General features: G+C 42.4%; 2 protein-coding genes across 4 annotated transcripts in view; one reads left to right on the top strand and one right to left on the bottom strand.

Annotated features, from left to right (window-relative positions):
• The first annotated feature begins 445 nt into the window (after positions 1-445).
• gins2 (GINS complex subunit 2) lies at positions 446-25,482 on the top strand. 3 transcript variants are annotated; one of them, XM_086286107.1, is made up of 6 exons: positions 446-631; positions 1,894-2,008; positions 2,773-2,872; positions 2,980-3,106; positions 4,085-4,201; positions 25,405-25,482. In XM_086286107.1, the coding sequence occupies exons 1-5, from the start codon at positions 542-544 to the stop codon at positions 4,178-4,180; spliced, it is 528 nt and encodes a 175-aa protein (XP_086142233.1). In that variant the 5' UTR covers positions 446-541; the 3' UTR covers positions 4,181-4,201; positions 25,405-25,482. The 3 variants fall into 3 exon arrangements, with proteins under 3 accessions (XP_086142233.1, XP_086142230.1, XP_086142225.1); XM_086286104.1 differs by lacking the exon at positions 25,405-25,482 and adding an exon at positions 9,185-10,301; XM_086286099.1 differs by lacking the exon at positions 25,405-25,482 and having other exon boundaries at positions 448-631; positions 4,085-4,536.
• gse1b (Gse1 coiled-coil protein b) overlaps positions 6,741-26,060 on the bottom strand; it is a 165,759-nt gene continuing 146,439 nt past the window's right edge. The window contains exons 4-17 of the mRNA XM_086286088.1: positions 23,278-23,486; positions 17,116-17,282; positions 16,677-16,871; positions 15,115-15,282; positions 14,602-14,969; positions 14,072-14,393; positions 12,090-12,733; positions 11,829-11,941; positions 11,462-11,723; positions 10,182-10,295; positions 9,611-9,973; positions 9,089-9,427; positions 7,856-7,959; positions 6,741-7,463 (exon numbers count right to left, since the gene is read on the bottom strand). Of these exons, the coding sequence (XP_086142214.1) occupies positions 7,323-7,463; positions 7,856-7,959; positions 9,089-9,427; positions 9,611-9,973; positions 10,182-10,295; positions 11,462-11,723; positions 11,829-11,941; positions 12,090-12,733; positions 14,072-14,393; positions 14,602-14,969; positions 15,115-15,282; positions 16,677-16,871; positions 17,116-17,282; positions 23,278-23,486 (3,509 nt within the window). The 3' untranslated portion in view covers positions 6,741-7,322. The remainder of the gene's footprint in view (positions 7,464-7,855; positions 7,960-9,088; positions 9,428-9,610; positions 9,974-10,181; positions 10,296-11,461; positions 11,724-11,828; positions 11,942-12,089; positions 12,734-14,071; positions 14,394-14,601; positions 14,970-15,114; positions 15,283-16,676; positions 16,872-17,115; positions 17,283-23,277; positions 23,487-26,060) is intronic.

The raw sequence follows: 26,060 nt of genomic DNA, 5'->3' as shown, positions 1-26,060 counted from the left end.
CTGTCACTGAACGCCAAGTATCTGTTGTTAGCTGTCCACTGATTCAGCCTCCTCACCCACGATTCTAATGGGTTCAGACCCAGTCACTGACAAAAACATCTAACTTTGTTCTCACATGTAAAAGGTCACTGCCACCTTTCTTGTTATTGCCTGGTGAATGCTGCCATCTGGTGGAGTTTAGTTGCAACTGTTGTCACTCACATGGCCCACTTCCTTCTTCCGGGCCAGACAATGCTAAATTAAAATTTAAGGTATGGTCAGCTTCGTCACGGCCAGGCCCGCACCTCACACGTAAATTAACAATTTTAAAAATGCAATTAACACCGAGATTCGAGAAATTATACAGAAAAATAAAAATGTGACGTGCCGTAATACGGCACACAATAATGTTCACTTTTGCGATACTGCGCTTCCTGTTGATGACGTAGTTGTCTTTTGCTTGACTTCATTGTCGGTTAATGCTGCCTTCAGCGCGGGAACGGTTTGTAGTGCAGTTCGAGTGGGACGGAAGTTTTTGAACACACACAAAAACCAAACAGATATGGATGCTTCGGAGGTCGAGTTCCTTGCGGAGAAAGAGATGGTGAAGATAATACCAAATTTCAGCCTAGATAAAGTCTTTTTAATCGGGGTAAGTCAGTTGTGTCTGTATTTAAGTAGCTGGTTTTTGACCAGATACTGAGACGTTGACAGTTACTGTAGCAATATTAGCTAAACCTTGGGCTAAAACCTTGTATTATATCACGACACACTCAGTTTAAAGCTGGAGGTATGTATGTAAAGATGTTTCTGTTTGAGTGGATCACTTCACTCAGTGACTGATTAAAACACGCACAAAAAAAGCCTCATCTCTCAAACTCCAGACTTTAACGAACCATTTACATAAATATAAGTCGCTCCAGCTAAAATAAAATCTGTCTAAATATATTTCGAAAAAATTGAAGCTCCAATAATATTCGGTACCGTATCTTTGGCCTTTCAAAAAGTACCCCGAACTATTATTGCTATATTATACTGCAGCTTTTATTATTGATCAAGTAAATACAGGCTCAGCACTGCAATAAAACACACTTTTCAGCTTTATGTATTTTGTTTGATTTGGATTATTTTCTTTTTTGGGAAACTTGCAATGTAACTGTGCCTGTCTGTAAAACACTTTGGGTCTAATCTGTTATATAAACAAAGCAGACTTGACAGTCAACACATGAATGCGCGATTTTTGGAGCCACCATGAGAGTGTATGAGATTTTAGAGAATTATTGTTCAATAATTCTCTAAAATCTCATACACTGTCATGGTGTTTTCCATTTTCCAAACCCCCTTTTTTTTTCTTTTTAAATTTTAAAAATAAATAACAGCTAACAAGATCCCCCCGCAGCATGATGTGAATTTAATGACAGTACACTGTACTGTCTCAAGCTCCCTTTGAGCTTGAGATCTGCGGACTCAGTGGTTTTTGAAATAAATAAATAAATAAATAAATAAATAAATAAAAAACAGCTAAAAACTCATCTTTTTAAACTTGCTTTTGGTTGATTTTTGTTTTTATGTTTCAACTTCTGCGAAGCACTTTGTGATTTTATCTTGAAAGGTGCTATATAAATAAACTTTTACTTACTTTCTTTACTTACTAAACTCATGGAATATTTTTTGGTATTTTTTTACATAGCTGGCTGCACAAGAGAGCCCGTGTTATTCATCAAGCTCTCAGGATGGCTCGTTTGATGTAAATCAGACTGTAACTTGTAGTTGCTGCTGTTAGAAAGAGACATTGTTTATCTTCTAGCAATGTTTTTTATTAATCATGAAAGTGCAAATGCGTATCTTTCCAACTTCACTGAAGTGGGGAATGCATTGTGCTGCACAATAAAATATGTGTATTTGTGTTCTCAGGGAGATCTGGGTCCCTTCAACCCTGGACTACCTATTGATGTTCCCGTGTGGCTGGCTCTAAACCTAAAACAGAGACAGAAGTGTAGAATTATTCCTCCTGAGTGGATGGATGTTGGTAAAGTTCAAAGTTTTTCCTGATGCGGTCTTTGCAGGCGTTTGTTTCCAGGCATGAACTGAGAGGATTACTTAAAAATGTTTCAGATGAGGGTCTTTCAGTATTTTGAGTATTTTTTCCTTCACATTATGACATATGTAATCATTACTGGCATGCCATGTTAAGCCTAGACCTGCCTTGCCATAACTTTGACATGTAAGTAGTGCTAAACTATTTTTCCAAATTTGCATTAGATAAGTAAAACAAAAATGGGCACAAGAAATGCAGTAAGATTGTTTCCTTAGTTGTAAGAGGCAAATAATTCAGATTTTGTGTTCATTACAAATGCAAAATGTGTAAAATATGTGTATGTCGTTGTTGGTCTGTATGCTGTAAGAACCCATATGGAAAAGATAAATATAAATCTTATAAAGTTTGTATCTGTCTTGTGTGAAACTTGTATGAAAAGCATATAAGAGTGAAAACAGATATAAGATCCCTTGAAAAATTATATAATGAAACTTGTATGTTTTGGATACTTACTAAAACAATGTATGAAAGTAATGAGAAAGTGGCCACTTTCATGAGTAATCACATATAAGTTTTTAATATTTCTTTTCCATATGGAAAATGCTGAAAAGAATAAATTCATTGGTGGTTTTATTTGGAATTTCTGTTTTACTTCTCCTACAAAAGTCAGCAGAAAAGAGGAATCTTGAAAATCTTTCAGCATTTTTGTGTGTCGCTGCAGTTTGCTGCTGTTGACATTTTCCTTCACTGTGCAGAGAAACTGGAGGAGATGCGAGACCTTGAGAGAAAAGAGGATATGTTTACACCTGTTCCTAGTCCTTACTACATGGAGCTTACCAAGCTGCTACTAAACCAGTGAGTCATATACAATTAAGTAATCCACAGAAATACAGCCCTCAGTACTGTTGTGTGCTTGGTGTATGTGCCCCCTCCCCTTAAAAGAGGTTTCTGTGTTTCTGCAGCGCGTCTGACAACATTCCTAAAGCAGATGAGATCCGTACACTGGTCAAAGACATCTGGGATACTCGCATTGCCAAGCTCCGCTTGTCTGCTGACCGTTTCATCAGTCAGCAGGAAGCTTATGCCAAGGTAAAACTGATCACATGTAGGGTGTTTAGTATTCTCTGCTGTCACTTAACCATTGAGTTTTGAACATTTAATTGAGTTGAAAACAGATGCAAAGTAAGTACAAATTCAACAGCATAATAACAGAATTACCAGTTCCACATAAAAGGACAGTGTGACATTTATTCATTATCCCTTCAAGTTGTGGACCCATTGCTTATTGAGATCCTTTAGAAAAAGTGGCATCACCTTAAGTTCCCCCAATTTAATTGGCTGTATATAAGCATTCAGTAAATGTTATCTATAGGTAATGTAGAATCTGATTTAAGTGTTCCATAATGTGTTTTCTTAACAGCTACACTCCCACTTTAGGTGTTTTCCTCACACTGTCTTAAAAGTAAAGCTAATGTGGAAATGTCTTACACTTGCATTCTTTCTGATGACCTGCAGGGGGTGATTCATGTGGTTGAGGGCTGACAGTATAGAAGAAAAACCTTTTGGCTCCCTATGACCTCATGAAACACTTTACTGACGTGTTTATGGTCTCAAACCCAAGTTTTAAGCCTTATAGGAACAGCATGATGGCTATTTTGATTCAACAGAAAGGACTGCCCACATCTGAAGACAGACGCTCTCTGCAGGCAGACTTGTAGTCTGTAGTAGCTTTTCATGTCCGGTTTCGTCATTATTAAGACGGCAACGGTGAAAACATTTGGCTTGAGGCTTCTCATAGGGACTTCACAAATCAATGGGTGATGTCAGTTGAGAAAGTGCCCATCTTTTCTATACAGTCTATGGTATTACAGCAAATCAACATAAAAAAAACCCAGTAATAAAAGATTCATTGGTTATGTTGCAATTGCTGACAATACCATACCGCATATCAACAGTGAAAGTCACAATGAACTTTCACCTGTTTATCATTGAGTTACCTACTGTGTCACAGAGTAACAGTGTTATTTTAAATCTTTGAATATACCTAATTCCTCTTTCTGTCCACAGCTGGACAACCTTACTCTGATGGAGATCAACACCATACGAGCGTTTCTTCTTGATACTCTCAACTGTATGTACAAGCTACGGTCCAACTTGCAGTGAAGGGCAGTTCATGGACTACTGGTAAAAAAGCTTGAACACACACAAGGCTTGCTAAAAAGGGTTGGATTTAGCAAGACTGGGGTTAAACCTAACATTAAAGACAGTTTTCTGGAAAAGTGAAGAGATTTACTCAACTATTTAAGTTATCATGTTGCTCTCCGGTCTGATTTGTGTGAATCTGCTGTTTGCAGTTAGTGTATCATTTGTTAATGTTGTCATTAGGTTTCAAAATGTATGTATGTGCATGTAAACAGAGTATATACATGTATACTTTTTTTCCTCACAATTTTTAATCAGTCTTATTGTGATTTTTGATCTTGTTGTGTTAGTGATTAAAAAAGATGTTTTCTGGTTTACTAGAATGAATGTGGTTTCTGTCAAACATTGGTAAACTAAACAATTCCTTCCTAAAATGTACGTAGGTGGGGGAAAAACCCACATTAAAAGGAATTCCACTCAACTCTTGTTGCATTTTATTCTAAAGATGGATAATATTGGTTGATATTGTTCTCAGGATTGCACCGAAAATGAATCCGTTTCCTAATCTCCAGAGCAAAATGTCCAGCTGTTAAACCAGAACCCACAAAGAGACAAAGGTTGATATTTAACATTTTTGAAATATTTTATTTTCTTTTTTGTCTGAAATCACAGCCATATATTCATAAATACCTAATTACTACATTCAACAAAGAATATATTACATTACAATGAATTCAAACAAGTACATTTTAAAAACAGGATTTCACAGCATCTAGACATCCTCCACTGAGTAATGGGGCTATTGCATGAGCGTGCGTGGGTTGGAGACACGGGGAGGCTGAGCAAGAGAGGCTTACCACACTGCACCTTCCTCCCCAGCTCAATGGCAGCTTACCTCAGCATGCATGCTCCTTCACTTACAGATAGATTACGCTGTTGGCTTTCTTCTTTGTAAAAAAAAAAAAAAATCTGACTACACTCTGTATTCCTCTAAACTGGCTTACGTGTCATTTATATATAAAAAAAATTGTCTTGTGACTCATTTGGATGAAAGAAACTTGGTATCTGTTGGTGACTTGTACATATTTGAAAGGTATGACATACAGTAGACACTTGGATGTAATATGCAAAGTCCCTGATCACTGATGTTATGTCATGTAATGTCTGTCCTGTAGACGGAAACTCATTCACATGCTCCCAAATTCTTGAGGCACTTGTAAAAAAGTGTATGTAAGGGGGTAAGTTGTGCTTCAGTACTTTTTTTAAAAAATAAATTAAATATTGGTACATTTTTAAAGTTTTTATTTGCAAATACTGAAATCCTTAACCCACTCACATCAAACATCCCACCACCACACAAGTCAAACGATGACCTAGACACCTCATTTCACTGTGTCTGAGGTCTCCAAGTGCACATAGAACCATAAGGTGGAGACAAGATGAATTACAGGGTAGAAAGTCACTGTAATACGAGCCAAATCTCATTAGGAAGATGGGGGGCAGATGGAGGTTGTAAACAGATATCCAAGGTAAAGCAAACCTTTCTGATTTTAAATGTACCAGGAGCTGCTCAGTTAAAGCGTCCTGCCTGGTTTCTAGGACATCTTGGCAACTTTGTGTGGGTGGAGAGCGTCCTAAAAATAGAGAAATGCAAAGAGTAGATGATGTTATGTCAAACATATTCAGCAGTATAAGATGGCCATTCTGGTTTGTATGTTTGGCTACCCAACTGCAACTAATAATTTACTATGCTATAGTTTTATCATTATTTTGGCACCATTTCGTCTCATGGCTGCTGACAGGGGCTTGATCTTGTAAGGCATACCGCAAACCGTCATATCGTGTGTTTGAGTTCAATGCTATGCGTCATACAAAGTAAAGTGAAGGTCCAAAAACAGGATAAAGCAAGATTTATCTGCTGGCTGTGTAAGAAAATGTCTTACAATAATCAAGAAAATCAAGTTTAAAAAAAAAAAAAAAAAAAAAAGTGGCTGTGGATCTGGTTTCTGCATGAGTACTTAACTGGTCATGCCAGCAACAGTAAAGCTGACTGGGAGGAGCTGATGAAATGGGCATTAAAACAGAGACACACTGCTGTGAATGAAGGGGGAGTGGAGGGCATGAGCCACATCTCAGGACCTCTAAGTAAGCTTTGCTGAGCTCAGAGGCCAGATAAGGTGGCTGTGGCTGGGGTCTCAGCTGCGCAGTGCCGGGACAGAATAAGAGGAATGCATCCTGCTTCCTCTCACTCTGCTAAATGTCTCAAAACAAGCTGTTCTAGCCAGCAGCAGTACAAACACTAAAAGCAAGGCTTTCTTTTTTTTCAACCCAAAAAGCATAAACATATAAAATGGCAGGCTTTTTCTTTTAAAAGAACAATGATTAAAGTAATAAAAACATACAAAATTCTTTTTAAGTCTTCATATTATATACAATACAAGGCTTAAGCACCTTTTAAAATTCTTATTTTGAAATTTTCTATTTCGAAATAAAACATTTACTTAATTCTTTCCAAAAATGTGCATTTTCTAAGTTCTTCCCTAATTTGAACAGTTCTTTGTTGTAACACAGTACCACCAGGTAGTTCTTCAGCTTTTATTAAGTGCATTTCCAGTTCAAAAGCTCATGTGGCCACAAAATAAAAGGAAAAAAGAAAAGAAATCAGTCCCAAATGACCAAAGGTCTTCATTTGGAGATTTGGAGCTTTCAAGTCTTGTAACGACACCCCCCTCTGGGGGTAGCTGCTCCCTCATTGGCAGGATTGTCTGTGTAGCTGTGGCGGTGAGGGATGCAGGGACTGAACAATAGCGCAGCAGGGACTGAAGAATGAAAAGCAGGTGTCATGTTGATCTTCAGGTTTTTCTGCCCCATACACTCACTGATCTTGGAGTTGGCTACATTGGCACACATTAGTGGCTTGTGGTGCAGTCCCTGTTGACCCATAATCCAAAGACTGCCTGTACTTCACTGAATGGTCCGGTCTCCTCTGCATTCACCTATCTATCTATCCATCCATTCACTCCATTCATTCATTCATCGTATCTAGCCAGCCGTATTATCCTCCATGGAGCTATGAGGACCAGGCCATTAAAAATAAACTCTGGGAGTCAGTCTGAAAGGGGAGGAGGCTGGGGCCCAAGGGCTATCAAAATCAGCGTCATGGTCACCTCGGAGGGTAACCTTTATAATGGCCGGCTCTTGGCCAGTGTGTCTGTGGCAGCGTCAAACACTTCCTGAAGTGTTCCATTTCTGCTTGTAGCTTCTCTCTTTCCACTGCCAGCTTCTGTCTTTGGGACATCAGCTCCTAGGTAACCAAGGACATTAAAAATATATAAGAATATATATATATTTTAATTCACAGTGATCTTCATGAGAAGGCAAACCTGTGCTATATATAACAATATTTACAAAGATAAGTGAAAAACAGAAAAGCAATGATATGAGTGTAATAAAGAAAAGCTGTCTGGATTCCAGTGATTAATCAGAAGAGGCCAATAGTGTAAAGTATAAGTTTTTACTTTGCTCTGCTATTTATGAAACCACTGATCTACGAAAATAAGTAAAGTTGTGCACCCACTCCTATTATACATGCTCATAATTTCTTAGCAGAGCGCCGCTGCTAAGTCACTTGCAGTTATGTAGTAAATATTTTGACTTCCTGGCCTCAGCTTAAGTGGCTCCGTATGCTTGTCTTACCCCCATGGTATGAGACAGCTGCTCAGCAGTTAGACTAAGGTTGTAGTTCTGAGCTTCTAGTCTTCGACACTGGCTCTGCAGTACTTGTCGCTCCAAAGTTTGCTCTGGATCAGAAAAGGGAATAAGAGAAAATGAAGAAAAACAGGATTAGCAGAATTTGGACCATCTAAATAGATGCAGGATAATCTGCTGCAAATGTCTTCAGGCTCCTGCCTTCATTGTTAAAGGTCTTAAAATACACTAGTGGCAGGCTGTGAATGTGAGACTGGGAGTAATTAGAGATCAACTCAACCATTTTTCACTAATTTTCTTGTACAAATACTAAATACAAATTGAATTGTGTAAAATGAACAATGACTACTACCCTCTAGTGGTGACAGAATGCTACAACAACTTAAAATAGGATATACATTATACTCATAAGGAAGTGACACGAAAACACAGAACATTACAGAAATAATGTGACAACTCTTTCAAACTTCATAAATCATTATTTCATTATTATTACCTGTTTTATTTACTTTTCCCAGGCATGTGCAGTGGTAATAAACCAGAAATGTGTGGTTGCCTTTAATATTCTTTATTTCTACTGTAGTTTTTCCATCCAGAAATGTATTTATATGACATAATTTATTTATAGAAACTACAGATGTTGACTACAGTTAGTTACCTTACTTTCAGTGTTTTATTTTTGATATATGCGATTGATTACCCAATGTATTGTGGGTGTTTTTAAGCTTTTTGTGACTTTTTTTCATGACCTGCTGGAACAAAGTGCTCCACACATTCAGATTTACAAGTTTAAGCACTGTGTTTTTCTTTTTCTTCACTGAATATTAGCACTGTGCCTCTTTACATCTAGCAGGAGAATGCGTAGTTGAGTGGGGTTCACAGGAGTGAATAGGAAAGTAGGGCCTCGCTGCAGGCAAAGAGCTAAAAGGTGAAGGCGGGTCCAATTTGCATATTTGTAGATCATGCTCAATGATGGAAAAAATGTATAGTTGGATCTAAAACAAGTAATTCTGATTTAGGGGATAAATCAATGACATATGCAAAATAATATGTATTTGTGCACAATCAGTAATCTCAGTATATATTCCAAAGAATAAAGAAAACCTCTAATCCCTCATAAAATTATACAGTGATAATAACAGAGGGACTGTTAAAGCTGTTTATGTATGTAAAGTGATCTAATATCAGTCCATGTAATACACAGGCACCTCAGCTACTTACCTTCCACATATTCCTGATAAGCTTCAAATATAGATTCAATCCCCTGCCACTTGAAAACTGAAGCCTCTTCTTCCTCCTCCTCGTCTTCCTCTTCAGAGTCCTCTGGACCAGACATGTCCTCCCTCATCCCCGATGCCTCCCTGTGCTGAGGCATCGAGAGGTGCTGCCCGTTGGGCTGAGGGTGAGAGTGCAAAAGTGGATGTGGAAATGACTGTGGAGTTGAGTGGGACTGTGAATGTGGCTGTGGTGGTCGGCCAGGAGGGCCCTGAAGCTCGGGAATGTTGTAGTGAACAGAGGACTCCTGGAGGTGGGATGACTCTGACACCCCTGCGGCTCCACCTAATGGACAAATGTTGAGGAGAAGAAAGAGATGTTACATTTCATCAATTTCATATTTTACACATAGGGATATTTTCCATCATTTCTTCATATTTGATAGTCTCTCCAAAAGTTATGTTGGCCTGCGCTCCATGTATTCACCTTTCCAAAGATGCCTATTAGACCTTATTTTGAGCTGTTTACCTTTATGTTTCTGCAGAGTGGACTGTAGCACAGATTCGTGGAACTGCTGGGCAAATTCCTCTGGGGCGAAGTCCCGTGGTTGTATGCGTCCATTGATGCTGTGATGACCTTCTTTAGCCTGCAGGGGGAGTGGGGGCCTCAAGCTGTTAAGCAGGCTGGAGCTCCTCTTTGAGATCGGTCCCTCACTGGGCCCCCGGGCCTTGTCTGGGTAGACAGCTGGAGAAGGGGGTGCCTTTGGTCTTAATGTGTCCCCAAGGGGTTTTGGATGCCCATTGGGGGATGTTGGGCAATGTGAGGAGGGGCTGCGTGGTCTGACACTGTGGTGCTCCTCTGGTTCAGAGGGAGGCTGGGAGAATGCAGGATCTGCAATCATTTAAACATATGTTTGTGCTGATGAGGTCAAGATCCACAATATTACAATGCAATGAGAAACTGTTGTTACTTTACATCTTCACATTCACGGCCCCAATTATAACCCCTCTTCATTTGCATTACACAGATTAGCACCACTTTAACATTACTTCAGGGATGACAAGTTGTGTGTGTTTATGTTCATTAGCACGTAACTTACTAGAGATCTGAGTTGGAGGACTTTTACACAGTGGATGTGGAGCATGTCTGATGGTATCCAAGGTCACAGTCTTTTCTTTAATTGCCTGTAGCAGCTCCACTACCCTTTCATTATCTAAAACAGGAAAAAAAATAAAATAAAGAAATAAAGAAATAAAAAAATAAAAAAAACACATTTTGCATCAGTCCTAGTCTTATTTCCAGTTTCACTCAGTAGCACTCATTTTGCCAAGTGCGATGTGTGTGTGTGTAAAAGGAGGTGGCCTGACAGTGTGGGAGGCATGTCATCTGTGATTAGGAAACAGTAAATGAAGAATAAATGAAGAGTATTAGACTAAGATCATTGTAAGCCTACTGCCGCCCCTCCCAATTCAGTCAGTGCATGGGTGTCTATTTTTGAAATTTAGGCACATTTTGGCCGTGTAAAGAGAACCCTGACATAAGTCAATTTTTGGAATGCATTGTTAAATATATATGTTATGTTAAAAATATGTTCAATACGATGCATTTAATATAGGTATATGGCACTGACAAGATCACTTCAACCCCTTATTTCCTTTGAGGCTTAAGTCAGCAAGCTACCTCGAGAGAAGGTAATGGAAGTAAAGCATTAATGAGATGTAGGATGAACTGAAAATGACTAGTACTCTCTATTAGCTAAATGAGCATGCAATCAGTCTTCTTCTTCACACTGCTGAAATGAGATGTCAAAGAGAAAAGATATGAATAATTGATGGAGGTGTTTGGTATGGTGCGTTAAAGGCACTGGGGCAGTTCTGTGCTGTACGAGTTACTAGCTAGATTGCCAAAGCATATAGATGTGTGCCCTGTTATTCCTTGATATAATGTTCAAACATTTGTCAGTGTCAGGGAACAGTAGTCTGTATCTCCAATTTATGAAACTCTCTCATTGAAGGCAACAAGCATGGCCCGTTTCATACAGGAGATCTTTCCTTTTGCAACGAGGAAGCCACTCATGCACTGATAGGCAAGGTTAGCTCTTCCACCAACCATAAAAAAGCAAAACTAAAAGATGCACATTTATTTAAAAAAAAAAAAAAAATTTTTTTATAAAATTATATATATATATATATATATATATATATATATATATATATATATATATATATATATATATATATATATATATATATATATATATATACACACACACACACACACACCTACCTACCTACCTACCTGGAGGGTTAAAGCAAAAATGAGTAAGCGAATCAAAAGTGTAGAATGCTCTAATCTCTTTCTCACTAAAAATTGCCTTACCTTTTCTCTGCTGTACGGTCACATGGGACAGTCTAAACATGGTGAGGAATCGCTTCTTATCCTCCAACTCTGGCGCTCGGTCCATCTCCTCAGGGGTAAAACGTGTGCTGAGCTGAGGTGGAGGAGTGCGTTTTGATTGTGAGGCAGGTGGGGAGGGACTGTGCTCTCTGAGCATCCTCCTTCTCTTCCTTCGCTTCTGCTGCACCAGCTCATCCCGTCGGCCCATTGTGGTCAGGCCAAACACTCCCAGAAAGTCCAGTTTCTGTACAGAGATGAGAAAAACAATCATCTTACTGTGATGTTTCATCATGAGCGCTTCTGTGTTCTTCAATCATGCAAAAGCGCATGTGTTGGAAAATCTTTTTACCTCTGTAGAGTCATCCAGTTTCAGTGGAGGCTGCTCTGCTACTCTCCTGAGGTGGGCTCTCACCTCTTCTTCATCACTCTCATCGTATGAGTCATCCAGCTCATAATAGTACCCTGCAGCAAACACAGAGGTCACCCCTGACACTCAGCTCTTTAAATTCTCTAATGAGGATGTCAGTTCTATATCTATAAAAAAAAAAAAGAACTGATCTTTGATTTTCCAAGCAAGTTATACATCTCATCATAGTATGTGGGTAAGTACCTTTCTCCCTGGCCTCCTTTCTCCTCTTCTCCTCCAGGTCCAGCTTGCTGACAGGCCTCCGATGCTGCTGAAGAAACTCGTCATAGATCAGCTTTGCGTCTGGGACCATGCCCAATGAGGCTACCTGTCCCAGTCCCATTGCTGGCCCAGAAACCACTGCTTGTCCATGTCTACTATACCCTGGGTGACCCTGGAGGCTCTTTATTCCAGCATTGGTTTTCAGGCTTCCCTCCAGTTCATATTGGCTGGAGAGAGACATGGAAGCCCTCTGCTGGCTCAAAAATGAATGGGCGGATTTCTCTAAATCAGCAAGGTATGTGCTGGGCTCAGGCAGACCTGGGGGACCTCTCAAAGGAGGATATTTCTCCATTGCACCACCGTCTCTTCTTCGGGCTCCGTCTTCATATCTGGAGGGTCCTGGGGGCAGCCGACTGAGCTCATAGTGTCCCATCCCTGAGGGCTCATGGTTACGTCTCGACTCTGAGGCTGTGTCTATAAGAGATGCAGGGTTCCACAGGGTGGTAGGAGGCGGAGGGTGATGTTCACGCGGTGGCTGTGGAGGTTTGGGGGAGATGAGAGGTGGAGGGGCACCTAAGAGAGGGTTGAGTTCCCTGTTTCCTGGTTCATGATGATTAGGTATTGGTCTGCAGAGATACAACGGAACAGCAATTATTAATCTGTTATACATGCAGGGTAACACCCATATCTCTTCTAAAATTGAGAAATAGTGTTTCTGAATCATGCATGCTATGCAGGGACGCACAACATTTGCCCATATGCCCTGCCTACTTCCTTTCATCCATGTCAGTATGTCTGTGGATCTGCGTGTCTGTGCAAAGCAGTGTTATCAAGCCCAGACAGAGTAGCCCAGAGCAGAGTGAGAATGTGGCCAAGGCACACACACTGTCCTCCAGATATAAAGAGCTGTTTTTGATCTGGTAGGCCCTTGTAGTGAGGCATGCACACACAGGAAGCGAGCAGTATACTGAGGAAGAGGCCGGAGCAATGTTCTCCTAACAGGTTTCTGGAGAAGAGAAGAACTGACAGAGAGAGCTTAAGAAGAACAATGAATTATTAGAATAGGGCTCACGTTAAATGATGAGAGTAGAAGAAAATAGCCTTAAAGGGAGAGCAAGGTTGTAAAGGAAAGAATGATACAGTGGGGGGAAAGGAAATGGTAATGGCAGACTGATGGACACTGTCTCAAACTTCATTCCAAATCAAACCTGGCAGGAGCAAGCACTGCATGACCAGTCAAATTATCTATGCCTCCTGTTTGTGTTTTCTTTTCTGTGTGTTTGTGTGTGTGTCACTGAGTAAATGTGTCTTATCTGCAATCTGCAGCCTGTCAGCTGTGATTCTGCGATTATACTGTAGGTAAGTTACCGATAGCAGACGTGTGTATCTTGTGTGTGTCCTACCAGCATGAACCACAACCTCATTTCTGAATCAAACACAATAACACACACAGAGGCACAGTAACAAATAAGGTCTGGGGCTTATGCTATGCAAGAGTGAGAGGATGAAAAAGGTATTAGCCCTTGTGTATCTTAGCAGTTCCACTTGCTGGCTATTTGAACCCCCTACTCATGTCAACTCATGAAACAGCAGTCATCAGGATTCCTCTTCATAACCTACAACAATGCCTAAACAGTGCCTATTATTTTTCTACATGTCAGGCCTGGAAGGGAGCTTGGACAGATATAGAGTAGATGTGAAGCTTCTTACTCTTTTACAGTCCTGCCTGAAAACAAACTTCTAAAGCCTGCCAGCCTCCAAGACTTCAAAACCACAGGCACAACTGTCCCTATCAGACTAGCAGAGCCAGCCAAAAACCCCCAGAAATAGTGAGCACATTGCCCCAAAAGCTGCTCGTCTCTATCAGATAACAGGAGAAAATAAATACTGCAACTACATGCTATGTTGTATGACATTTTTGCACAAATTGGCTGGACTGAAACAAGTTAAGCGTGCAGTCTCACCTGTGCGACTCCGTCCTGTGATCTGGAGTGTCACCTGGCCGACCCAAGTCCAGGTGCTGCTCCAGAACCTGCTGGCGGAATTCAGACACCTGGCACTGACGATCTTCTTTCTCCTGACGCAGCTTGCGTTGCCGCGCCATCCACCTCTCCTCCTCGTCTTTCCTCTGAGCAATCATTGAGGCTGCAAGCCCTGTTCCTGCAGTGCCAGGCCCCATGTAGATGCTGTGGCCTGAGATTAGACCATGATGTGATTGGACTATAGACGGATGGATTCCTGGTGGGACTGGTTTGGGAGCTGGAAGAGCGGGCTCTTTGGTTTTGTCTGTAGAGAAAGATTGGTATATAAGAATTTAACATTTATGTTATAACAGATAATTACATTCATGAAACTATTACTTCAAAAATTAATTTTGTGTATTTATTTGGTCTATAAAACAGCTTTGAAGAGTCAGAAATATCAGAGAGATATCCACTTTAAAGGTAAAAAGACTATAGCCAATAGAGGCTAGGTAGGATGCACGGACACATACCAGCCCGATTAGGGGTTAGTCTTTCAGGCTTGGTTCGGTCCTCCTGTCCTCTCATGGCATGGAGCTCAGCCAGATAGTGGTTCTCCATGGCCTTGGATGCCTGCAGCTCTTTTTCCCTCAGTGCCCTCTCCTTCTGCCTCTCGAGTTCCTTCTCTCTTTCTCTCTCCTTCTCCCGTTCTCTCTCGCGCTCCCTCTCCCTTTCCCTTTCTCGTTGCCTCTCCCTCTCCGCCTCTTCCCGTTCCCTCTCCCTTTCTCGTTCTCTCTCCCGTTCCTTCTCTCTCTCAGCCTCTCGTTCCCTCTCTTTTTCACGCTCGCGTTCTCGTTCGCGTTCCCTCTCTCGTTGCCGCAGCTCATCCTCTAGCTGAAGCCTAAAAAAAACAGAGTGGAGAGAGAAACAAAAGAGGAAAGATGATGTGTGTGAAGACAACCCATGACCACAGCACACCACTTTGATATACCTCATATAAATAAATGTGACTGTATACAGCACTCATCAATTAAGCAGGCTTTTACCTGTCAGACTGCAATGCCGACAATGAGGGGTGCGTGAAATCTCCAGGGTAGCGGATGCCTGGTAGATGCATGTGAACAGCAGAGGGGTGGATAGGAGGTAAAGCTCCCCCTGTTGGTAGTGGGTAGAAAGGTGACCTCAAAGCAGAGAGGCAGAACGGGTCATCCATCCTGAGAGATAAAAAGTGAGAGAGAGAGAGAAGAGAGGAAAAGAGGGAGTCAGACAGTCTCCCTGTGTGATAGTGCAGTGTTCACTTTCATTAACCTGTGTGCCTCCATCTTCCAAAGAAGGAACATCACAGGCTTTTCCATCTTCCAAGGAAGTAACAGTGTCTGTCAGATAACCTCAATCACAACACAGCATCCAGGAAGACAGTGCGATGTATGTTGATGCTGTGTGTTTGTGTATGTGTGTGGCATCCGCTGCTCAAGCCCTCATTAAATCCATTACAGCACAGTGTGTGATGGGTGCTGCAGTCCTGTGATCTTGCTTGGTTGACAGACCAGGAGCACACAGCCTGTGAGACAGCCCAAAGCAAGCCTGGCTCTTTTCAACATACACACAGAGTGCACATGATCATACACAGTGTCCATGAAAAATTCTATTAATTTAACAAATATTCCACACTATATTTCTGACTGTTTTTGTTGTTGTTAATAATCGTGCTGTTGCTTTTGAAAAGGATGCCGAAAAAAATCAATCAATAAAAATTTCAGAACAAGACCCTTTTCCAGATATATAAACAGGATTCTTTAATAATTTCTCACAAACCCACAGATGCTCTAGACATGAAGTAAAAAATTTAAAACCAAGCTGTTGCTCTCCTCCTCTCATAGCCTAGCTTGGGTATAGACATGGAAAATGGGTTGTGCTCTTAACTGGTTGGCCTTACACAGCTTCAAAATAGAAACATAAGAATTCTGTTTTTATTTTATTTTATTTTATTTTTAACTTTCATTAGAAGACTTCTAAAGTATGCAAATAATATTACTACAGCCTTTGGAGCAGTCACGTATATCTATTTTTAATCAGCCTGTTAAGCATTTTCTGATACAGCTGAGCCAGATATTTTCTAAGAGGGTTCTTAGCAACAGCCTGTCAGAAAATACAGCCTGCACTCATATAGCTATCATTTAACACTGATCTGATCTTTTGCAAAGACTCCCAGTGCCCCCAGTGCTCAGTAGTAGAATGTACTTTTTAACAGACAATCTTATCTCGCTTCTGTTTGCAGACTTCCTTCCTTCTGTTGTGCTTCTGTTCTGTGTCTTTTATCTGGAATTTCATTTTAATTTGTGTTCCCCTGTCTTTTTTGCATCTCCCTTTAACTTCTTCACGCTTCATAAAAATCTTACTTCTAGTTAAATAAATACACACATAAAAAAAACTAACAAAAAAACATCATTTTAACTCTGAGAGCTTGAAATCTGGTCATTTATACATTACTGCATTTACTGCTGAGCAGAACGAGCAGAACAAATATCTGCTTCAGTTGTATGTGCTGGTTTTGCACAGTTCACTCTCAGAGGAAATGGATGCCAAGTCAACAAATGCAGAGGCCTACCTGTATGAAGCGAAGGTTGAAGGGTGGGGCAGGTAGCTGTGGGAGTAGTAGGCAGCTGCAGTGGCAGGGTCTAGGCCCAAGGGCAAAGAGGGCATCCGGAGGGCATCCTCGGCTGTAGCATAAGGCCGAAAACCCCGGAGATACTCCTCTGGTACAGGACCAGGTGGCACTGCGTTAGGCAACTGTCTGGGCAGGCTGAAGGTAACAGAGGGAGTACAAGCACAAAACAAGAAAAAAAAAATTGTCATTTCAATTTGTATGTGTTCGGTGTTGTGAAAATTCATTATATTTTTTACCAAGAAACTATACAAATTCAAATTGCTTCCCAGCACCCATGTCAACAAGGCATGTGTGTTGCTGCTGTATTTTTAATACAGCCTTGAATGAACATGTACACTTTGCAAATCCATAGAAAATGTTAAAGCAGGGATCGACTCACTTAAGAGGTTGAAACCGTGACTCCTGCATGACAGCTCCTGGAGTGAGACCAAAGGCATAGGGGTTTCCCAGGAGGTGTGCAGGGACTGAGGGGCCACCCTTTTCCTGGGAGAGGGCTCCTTCTGCGCCCAGACGTTCCCTGCTGGCCCCATGAGGCCCTGCGTCAGCCTGCAGAGAGATACAGAGAGAATCTTAGTCATTGTTTGTGAGGACCTGTGACCGTTACGGTTGTCACTGCTCATGGAACCCATCTTACGAGAAGACAGAACAGGGAAATAATAGGCCTGCTTGTGGTGAAGCAGCCTCCTCACTCTTGCTTCCTACCTCAGGCACTTTTGTACATTTTCTCACACATACCACCTCCCTGTAAAAATAGACAGCTCAACAAATCTCCAAGGAGGATATTTGGTAAAATAGATGAAGCAGGCAGACAGGGGTAAGAAAAAAGCCTCACTGTTTTTGTCTCTAATTGTAAACAAGAGATGTCATCCTTATGATCGATGAGGATGTGGTAATGGTAGACAACAGCCGTGCTTCTAGAGATCTTAACTTTGATCTTAGCAAAGTGCGTGTATGCGCATCAGCGTGCGTGCAGAGCAACATCTACAGGGAAGACAACAAAGTCCAAAAAGCAACATCCCTCTGCCTCTGTTTCTCTTTCTTCCTTCTCATTCACCTCCCTCCCTCCCTCTGGCAGCAAGCCTGGTCTCACTTATCCAATCCCACAACAAACACACACAGACACTCAGCAGGCACATACACCGTTTCAGAGCTACAAAGACATCCTGCTGTGGGAGTGGGAGTGCATTTTCAGAAGCTACAGTTTCCCTCTGACTACAAATGCAATTGGAGAAGTGAAAAACGCTACAACCCTTGTAAGTTGAACAAGAAAGATGTTTATATATGAATATACAGGTAAGGAGGGTTTTCGTAGGACTGGTGGAACATTTATCTCTTGTTTTGCAAAATGGTACTAGAAGTTGGCAAGGGAACAACTAGAAAGAAGAAAAAGAGGGGAGAAAGCAAAGAAAGAGATTAAGCCATAAAGAAGGTGAACAAGAGGGGAAGGCAGTTCCTGCCCCACTAAATTAACCTCTGGGCTCCCTGGGATTAGAGAGAGACCTTACAGCAGTATGACCCTCTCTCTCACCACTGCCTCTGATAAAACAAATCCCATTTAGTGAGCCATTACCTCCACATCCTGTTCCACAACCACTGACCCAGACTGACACTGATGCGCTAACATCCAGTATTAAATGCCTCTAATGTTTAGACTCCCCACATAACCCTGTTTCTTAACCCCCACCCCCACTCCCCACAAAATCTTAAGGTTTACTCCTTGTTATTTGTTGCGCTTCGCTAAACAGTGTGACATCCTGCATCGTCCCGGTCCCCAAAAAGAACCGGCCCAATGAGCTGAATGACTTCCAACCGGTGGCACTGACGTCACATCTTATGAAGACTCTAGAGCGGCTCTTCCTCAACCTCCTCCGACCACAGGTACAACATGCCCAGGACCCACTACAGTTTGCATACAAGGCGGGTGTCGGAGTGGAGGATGCCATCCTGTACCTCCTACACAGAGCCCACTCACACCTGGATGGGGGAAAAGGCACGGTCAGGATCCTGTTTCTTGACTTTTCCAGTGCCTTTAATACCATCCGGCCCTGTATGCTTCAAGAAAAACTGAACAGGATGGAGGTGGACCCCTGCCTGGTGGCTTGGATCTCCGACTACCTCACCGACAGACCACAGTACGTCAGGCTGAAGGACATCACGTCTGACACAGTGGTCAGCAGCACAGGAGCACCACAGGGAACTGTGCTGTCCCCTCTTCTCTTCACCCTGTACACCTCTGACTTCTGCTACAACTCTGAATTATGCCACATTCAGAAGTTTGCAGATGACACGGCCATCATGGGGTGTATCTGGGATGATCAGGAAGAGGAGTACAGAAGTCTGGTGAGGAACTTTGTCGCATGGAGTCACACAAACCACCTGCAACTCAACACCTCAAAGACTAAGGAACTGGTTGTGGACTTCGGGAGGTCCAGAGAAGGTCCACTGCCAGTTCAGATAGAGGGGGAGGAGGTGGAGGTGGTCAACAAGTACAAGTACCTCGGGCTGTGGGTGGACAATAAACTGGACTGGTCATGCAACACAGAGCACCTGTATAAAAAAGCCCAAAGCCGACTGTACTTCCTCAGGAGGCTGAGGTCTTTTAACATCTGCAGGAACCTCCTGAGGATGTTTTACCAGTCGGTGGTTGCTGGAGTACTTTTCTATGCTGTGGTGTGCTGGGGGAGCAGCACAGCAAAGAAGGACTCATCCAGGCTGGAGAAACTGATCAGGAGGGCTAGCTCTGTGGTCGGCATGAAGCTGGACACTCTGGTGACAGTGGCAGAGAAAAGGACATTAAAGAAACTGATGGACATTATGGACAATGCCAGGCATCCTCTGCACACGGCCATTAACAACCAGAAGAGTCTGTTCAGTGACAGGTTGCTTCTCCCAAAGACAAGAACTAACAGACTTAAAAACTCCTTTGTCCCACACGCCATCAGACTGTTTAACTCCTCTCTGGAGGGGAGAGGGAGGGGAAACAGGAGGACAAAGGAGGGGGGAACAACTAAGCTGTAGTGCCTCTTCACCTCACTGTGCAATACCTTTTGTGCAATACTTTTGTAAATAGTCAACGGTGCAATAGACTCAATACTTGAAATGTGCAATTCACTTGTATTTTTATTTTTATTCCTATTTATTCTATTTATCCCCTTCGTATATTTTATTTATATTGTCTCTGTATTTATATATATGTGTGTGTGTATAACTCTGTAACTTCTGTCGGTGCTGTGCTTTTTTGGAAATCGAATTTCCCAGAGGAACCCACCCGAGGGATTAATAAAGTTCTATCTTATCTTATCTTATCTTACTTGATTCTCTCAAAGCACCCATCTCTATAATCCCCTCCACTGCCATCGCCATTCTTTTCAAGCCTTATGAACACAGGGAGAGCTGGTTGTTCCCCGCTGCTCCCAGCAGTCACCTGAAAAAGCACTTCACATATGTTAAAACTCGATCAGATAGTGACTTTGAAAGAAAATGCAGTTTCTGTTTGCTCTTTGCTCCACCTCATTCCTTTTTGCACAGCCTTGCTGACCAACACTGCTGATTTGTGGCTGTCCCGAAAGCCCTTGTAACTCTTTCTCTTCTGAACCCACATTAACTTTAAGGTGCAATGTGTGTGTATTTCCTCAACCCATCCGCTCTTCATTATCATGAGCTTGAACTATCAGTGAGTAATAATTGTGAAAGAAAACCGTACATTGACAGTTACAGTAATTGATTTCTATCACTTGATTGATTGATTGATGACAAGCGATCGGAATAGGATAAAACAGCCCAATCACTTTGAGTGACTGCATGAATATACTGGGCATTTATTTACGCATGCTCGTTACATGGTGTGGAGAGTCAGCTGCACCTTTCCTTCACTGTGTGTCCCCAGTACACAACCAGTACCTTTTTTGATGGCATACAATAATAAAAGAAAACACACACACACACACACACACACACACACACACACACACAGAGAATGAATTCTAATTTATTTTCAAGACCTGACCAACGACTATCTGGTATTTTTCTGGTGATCAGTAGTTGATATTCTGCATTACACACAACTTGTGTGTCATGAGGCAATCACGGTTTTAAAACCATGGCTATGACTTAATAACTGTCAATTGGTGCAAGTCCCAGACATAGATTAACACAGAAATTGAATTAAGTGTTCCTTTCCAATGAATTTCACAGAAATCGTCTCATAAGACGATCAGACAAAGAAGCCTATAAAACAACAAATGCTGGTGCTGGACTGGTTTCAGCTTCTTCCTTTCACCATTTTCACTGTCACTGAAGGGCAACCAGTTATGCCAACAAGAGATGCTCGTGATTTTCACATTTTCAGATAGTCATTAAATAGATTTTAAATAATGATAATAATAGTGTACACTAGTGTTTTTGTATTAAAATGTAAATTCTCCTTTATTTTACCAGTGTCTGATAGTATGCATTGCACTACTACCATCAGAAGGAAACACAACAACAACAACAACAACAACAAGAATGCATTACGAATGCTAACATAACTAATACTAATATACCAGGATTGGTATAATGTATGGTGTTGTGAGATTCGTAGGCAAAGGGTAAACTCTGCCAGGTTAAGTTAGCATGCCAAAAAATTACTAAAACTATGCGCAAAGATTCGAGAGCGATGTGGGATCTTTGAAGAATGGCTGAAACAAATATGTTTTTCTTGAAACGTCCATCTCAGCCACTTACATTCAAACTGATCAAAGCAATTTGGAAACCTGCATTCAGCCTATATCTGTCATGTACACACATTTTGAGCTTGATATCCATTTGACTGTATATACATGTACACATGTATGGATTAATGTACGGATGCATGCCTACCTAAAAACATGTAGCTTCTACATATATCAGGGCCATGAAAAAAAAAAACATGAACAACAAAGAGAAAAACCTTCCATCCTATGAGAAAGGCACCTTATAGTCAACTCAGGCACCTACACATTCAAGCAGCCATCCCATTTTGACCTTTCACCTGCTAAAATACATGGCCTTCTATTCCTGCACTATTCTCCAGTAGCCTGTCATATACACACACTACTGTGCACAAATACAAGCACTCAAACTCAAAGACACATCCATTAACAGCCATCTTCCTCTGTGTGAGCCAGGCCCCTGTAACCCTCAGTGAGGGTGGGAGACCCCGCGCATTGTAGAGTGCTCGTTTACGCCTCTCAGATGGAGCCATGAATCCAAATTGCCAATTATAAAGCAATTACAGGCAGCAGCGGGAGCAGACTCCTGCAGTCATTAAAGCAAAATGCCAACGCACCAAGCCCTCCCTTCTTCACTGCCTTGCCTGTTACCCCCCTCTGAAAGACAGACTCATCTCTCAGCCTGAGAGACACTAAAATGCTCTTTTAAAGCAGTGAAAGCAGAACACATTAATTTGTACACACAGCAACAGACAAGTTTTCCCGGACATGCTGCATGGGTTCTCGGAACTTGACTGCTCCTTCTGTTTGTAACCGTTTGTGTGATTCAGTAACAGAAAGTTCCATTAAAGTCATCTTTGTTTTACAGGAAGATTTTGATGATGTGTGTGTGTATCCTTAAGGATTCTCTGGCTCTGTGTGAGTTATGAGTGCTGAGTGAAGCGGCACCCTAACAATGACGGGGTGTCGCTTCACCCTGTTGCTGTCCCTTGAGCCCATAGCCAGTCACCCCTACCTCTTGTTCACATTACTGCCCTTAAATTGTGAGCAACAGGGCATTCTTGCCGGTTTTCTTTTTCGTCCGTCCTTTTTGAAATTTCTGTGCTAACAAAATTACAAAAATGGTGGCATCTCTACAAGGGCTTCCTGTGTGTCTGTCCCTTGCAGCTCTAACTGACCCTGTACTGCAAAAGGTTCATTTCATAAAAACTATAGCTAGAGAGGGGAGGGGGGGGGGGGGGGGGGTCAGGAGGGGTTTGCAAAAGAGAGGACAATGGTCTGAATGCTACCACACACTGCTGCCTGGCTGACCTCCTTATTCCCTCTTCACTATCCCCCTTCTGTTTGTCTCCAGGGAACCGTCAGCCGCTCAGAGAGTTTCCGCATGTTGCCGAGTGCTGTTCATAACCGTGCACTTGGCCTGAACTATTAGCCCTAAACTGAGATAAGGCGGCTTAAAGTAAGGCCATAATCCATAATCCACTCCTTATCAAAGCAAGCAGCTCTCCCTCTTTCTCTCTTCCCCACTATGAGTGGGTGCCAGGTTGACAAGGGAGACGATGCACTTGACTGCTTAGGTGAAAGGGGTGAGGCCGGTGGAGAGCTTGAATGGTTACAGGAGGCCCAAGCCTGGGACTGTGGTTGGGCTGGTCTAAGGGCCAAGTTGGAGAGGGGGCGAAGGGGCACAGATGTTATGGGCCATTGAGGCTGTCACCTCGATGTCCCAGTGGCAGCTGGCAATGTTTAACGCACAAATCCATTAGTTGGTAGTGGGTGATGAGACGTTTATAGACAGGCCATCTATGTTATCCATGTACATATACAAGCGGCCACACTGAAGAAATATTTACCTGGCGCCCCTCGCTTCTCCATAGGCCGTTGCTGGTCTTTGTTGGAGCAATGGTGACTACAGGTGGAGTGTTTGGCACAGTGTGGCCTGCTGGGGGTACCAGGACAGGACCAGGACCAAGAGGACCCCTCTTGGGTGTACTGACTGGAGAGCTGTGATTGGTGGCTGGTGAAGACACTGGTGGTGACTCACTGCTGATGGAGGATGCAGCTGGAGAAACAAAAAAAAAAAAAAAGTAGGATCAGTCAAAGTCTGTAAGAAATAAGATGACAGTCCAGTTTTCCTCTACTGGTAAAAGGTAAAATTAACATGATTCTGTAGCTCTTTCCCCCAGGGATCAATAAAGTATTCTGATTCTGATTCTGATTCTTTCACAAGGGAATGAAAAAAGGGTTTGGAACGTTACAAAAGCAATGGATAACACACACACACAGGTGTAAACACACACATATACACACCGAGGGCCAGATGGATAGCCCAAGGCCCCTATTATGAAGTGACAATGATCAGGATGAGCAGCCTTGTGAGAGTCACACAGCCTTCACATGCAGAACACACATTCACACACACTACAAGAATACAGCTTCAACAGCCATACTGTATGTATGTGGCGCTTGTAGCCAAAGACTGAAATCCCCCCGCCACACATATACATATAAACACACACACACACACACACACACACACACACACACACACACACACACGCACAGCAGGTGGTGAAAAGCTGGCCCAATGAGCTTCTCTGCTCCACTGTAGCTGTGCCACATTAACAAAGCCCTCCAGGGAAACCCTGTAGCGCAGGGTCACGGTCTGGTCACATGCCTTACTTTCTACACATTTTGCTTTTTCTCCCTCAAGTTGTAAATCTTTCCTATGATACGGTCACATTTTTCTATATCCCTTCAACTCTACCTCCTCACCAGCAGGCCACAGCCTTTGTTGGGTCTTCCTTTTCTTTTTTTTGTTTTAAATGATACTCATGTTTTGCCCATTTAATCTTAATTTCTTCCCCTTTTCTACCAACATCCTCTTTCTCTTTGACAGGACAGTATTGCTGTATGTCTCTGCATTACAAAGTCAAAGTGGGTCAAAACCTCTCTATGGGACACACACTTTGGTGGTGTAAAAAAGAAAAAAAAAGAAGACTGCAATGATGAGCGCTCAAGCATGAGTGTTTTTGTGCATTAGACTGTTTACGTGCAGACATTTAAAATAAAAAGCAGCTGAAACCTCAGGCCAGTTTCAGGGCAGCTTCCTGTAACAAAAAAAAAAAAAAAAGCACATCTTTACTCAGCGGCCATTTCTTCCATTGGTTTCCATGGCAACAAAACCTAACAGACAGCGTCAGCTTACGGTAGGTGTGGTCAGGACACTGACTGATTTTAAGTACTTAACTCTGACTAATACTCAATAATGGAAAGAATCGATAAATGCAGCGAGGTGATGTCTAGAGGAAAATCAGAGAATCTGATAAATCAAATCTGTGTGTGAGGGGAAGTGGTGGTAAGGCTGGCAGTGTTGGGGTTTTTTGGGGGGAGTTAAAAAAAAAAGACAAGGTATGTGAGACCAGAAGATGGTTGACGATACATGAAGTGAGACACGAAAGTGAAAAACGATAGAAGATGGGGAGCATTTGGGGGGAGAGAAAATAAAGTGAGTGTGCAAAAGGAGCGTGAGGTGAGGCGAGAAGTAGTAGCAGAAAGGAAAGCAGAGAGATAAGGGGTGCAGATGGTGGTGGGGCGGCTGCTGGGGGGGGGAAGTCATATCTTGTCTGCACAATGGCAATTAGTGGCCTAATCCTCCCCCCTCACCTCGGAGAGCCATTACTCTACCCTGCAAGACAAGGCCAATCAATAGCAGCCCACTCAGCCAGGGGAACGGAGGTACACTTAATACAGCTCTAGTGTCACAGCCTATTCACTCATCACACGCTCACAACATGCATACACAAGGATGGGGAACAAATAAGGCTGGAGGAATGGAAGAGGTGAATGTGTGTGTGTGTGTGTGTGTGTGCGCGCGTGCACACGCACGGAAGGGGGAAGTTGGGGGTGCTAAGCAACAGACCTATACTCCATCTATTTCACTCACCCCCCCCATCTCTTCCTCCTCCTTTTCTATGTAGAGGCAGAGCAGACCAGAGAAGAGGAGGGCAGACTAAATAAGAGAGCAGGAAGAGAAGCGCGTGAGGGTGAGGAGGAAATAAAAGAGACAAGTGCCTTCTACCAAACGGCTTCATTCTCTTCTTACAGCTTGCAGAATTGATGTGCTCTTCTAAGCGTCCTTCCGCGATGCATACGCACACTCGTACACAAGGACCACAAACAGCTATTATTCCTCTATCCTTCCCCCCTCCTTCTCTCTAACAACACCCCATGCAACCACCACCCACCTACCAACTTTTCGTACACCCTCCTTCGTTTTCCTTCTGTTCGTCAAACACAGTGCTTGCCAAGCAGACGTAAATCTGCTAGGCTCGATGCACAATTTTTATAAACACACAGTACTTGCAGCAAGCAATAGCAACTGGGGATGTCTACGAGAGGGGCTGCATGTTTAAATGTGTACCATTTTTAACCTCCTTCCTTCAATGTCCATATCAATGTGTGTGTGTGCGTGTGTGGGGGGGGGGGCACACCTTTTCCCCCACATTACTATGGCCATATGATAGGAGGGGGAAAAAATCACATATATGAGGTGTGTGACTGGCACTAACCTGGTTGCCATTCTACCTATACCGAGAGAAGATGGCCATACATGGTGACCCTGTAGGGAGCGAGA

This window comes from Aulonocara sp. 'chitande type north' Nkhata Bay, linkage group LG1 (assembly GCF_057382095.1).
Source record: "Aulonocara sp. 'chitande type north' Nkhata Bay isolate Kocher_YH1m ecotype deep benthic linkage group LG1, A_spYH_male_GT1.1, whole genome shotgun sequence".
NCBI classification, from domain to species: domain Eukaryota; kingdom Metazoa; phylum Chordata; class Actinopteri; order Cichliformes; family Cichlidae; genus Aulonocara; species Aulonocara sp. 'chitande type north' Nkhata Bay.
This window is presented reverse-complemented; position numbering and strand designations above follow the sequence as displayed.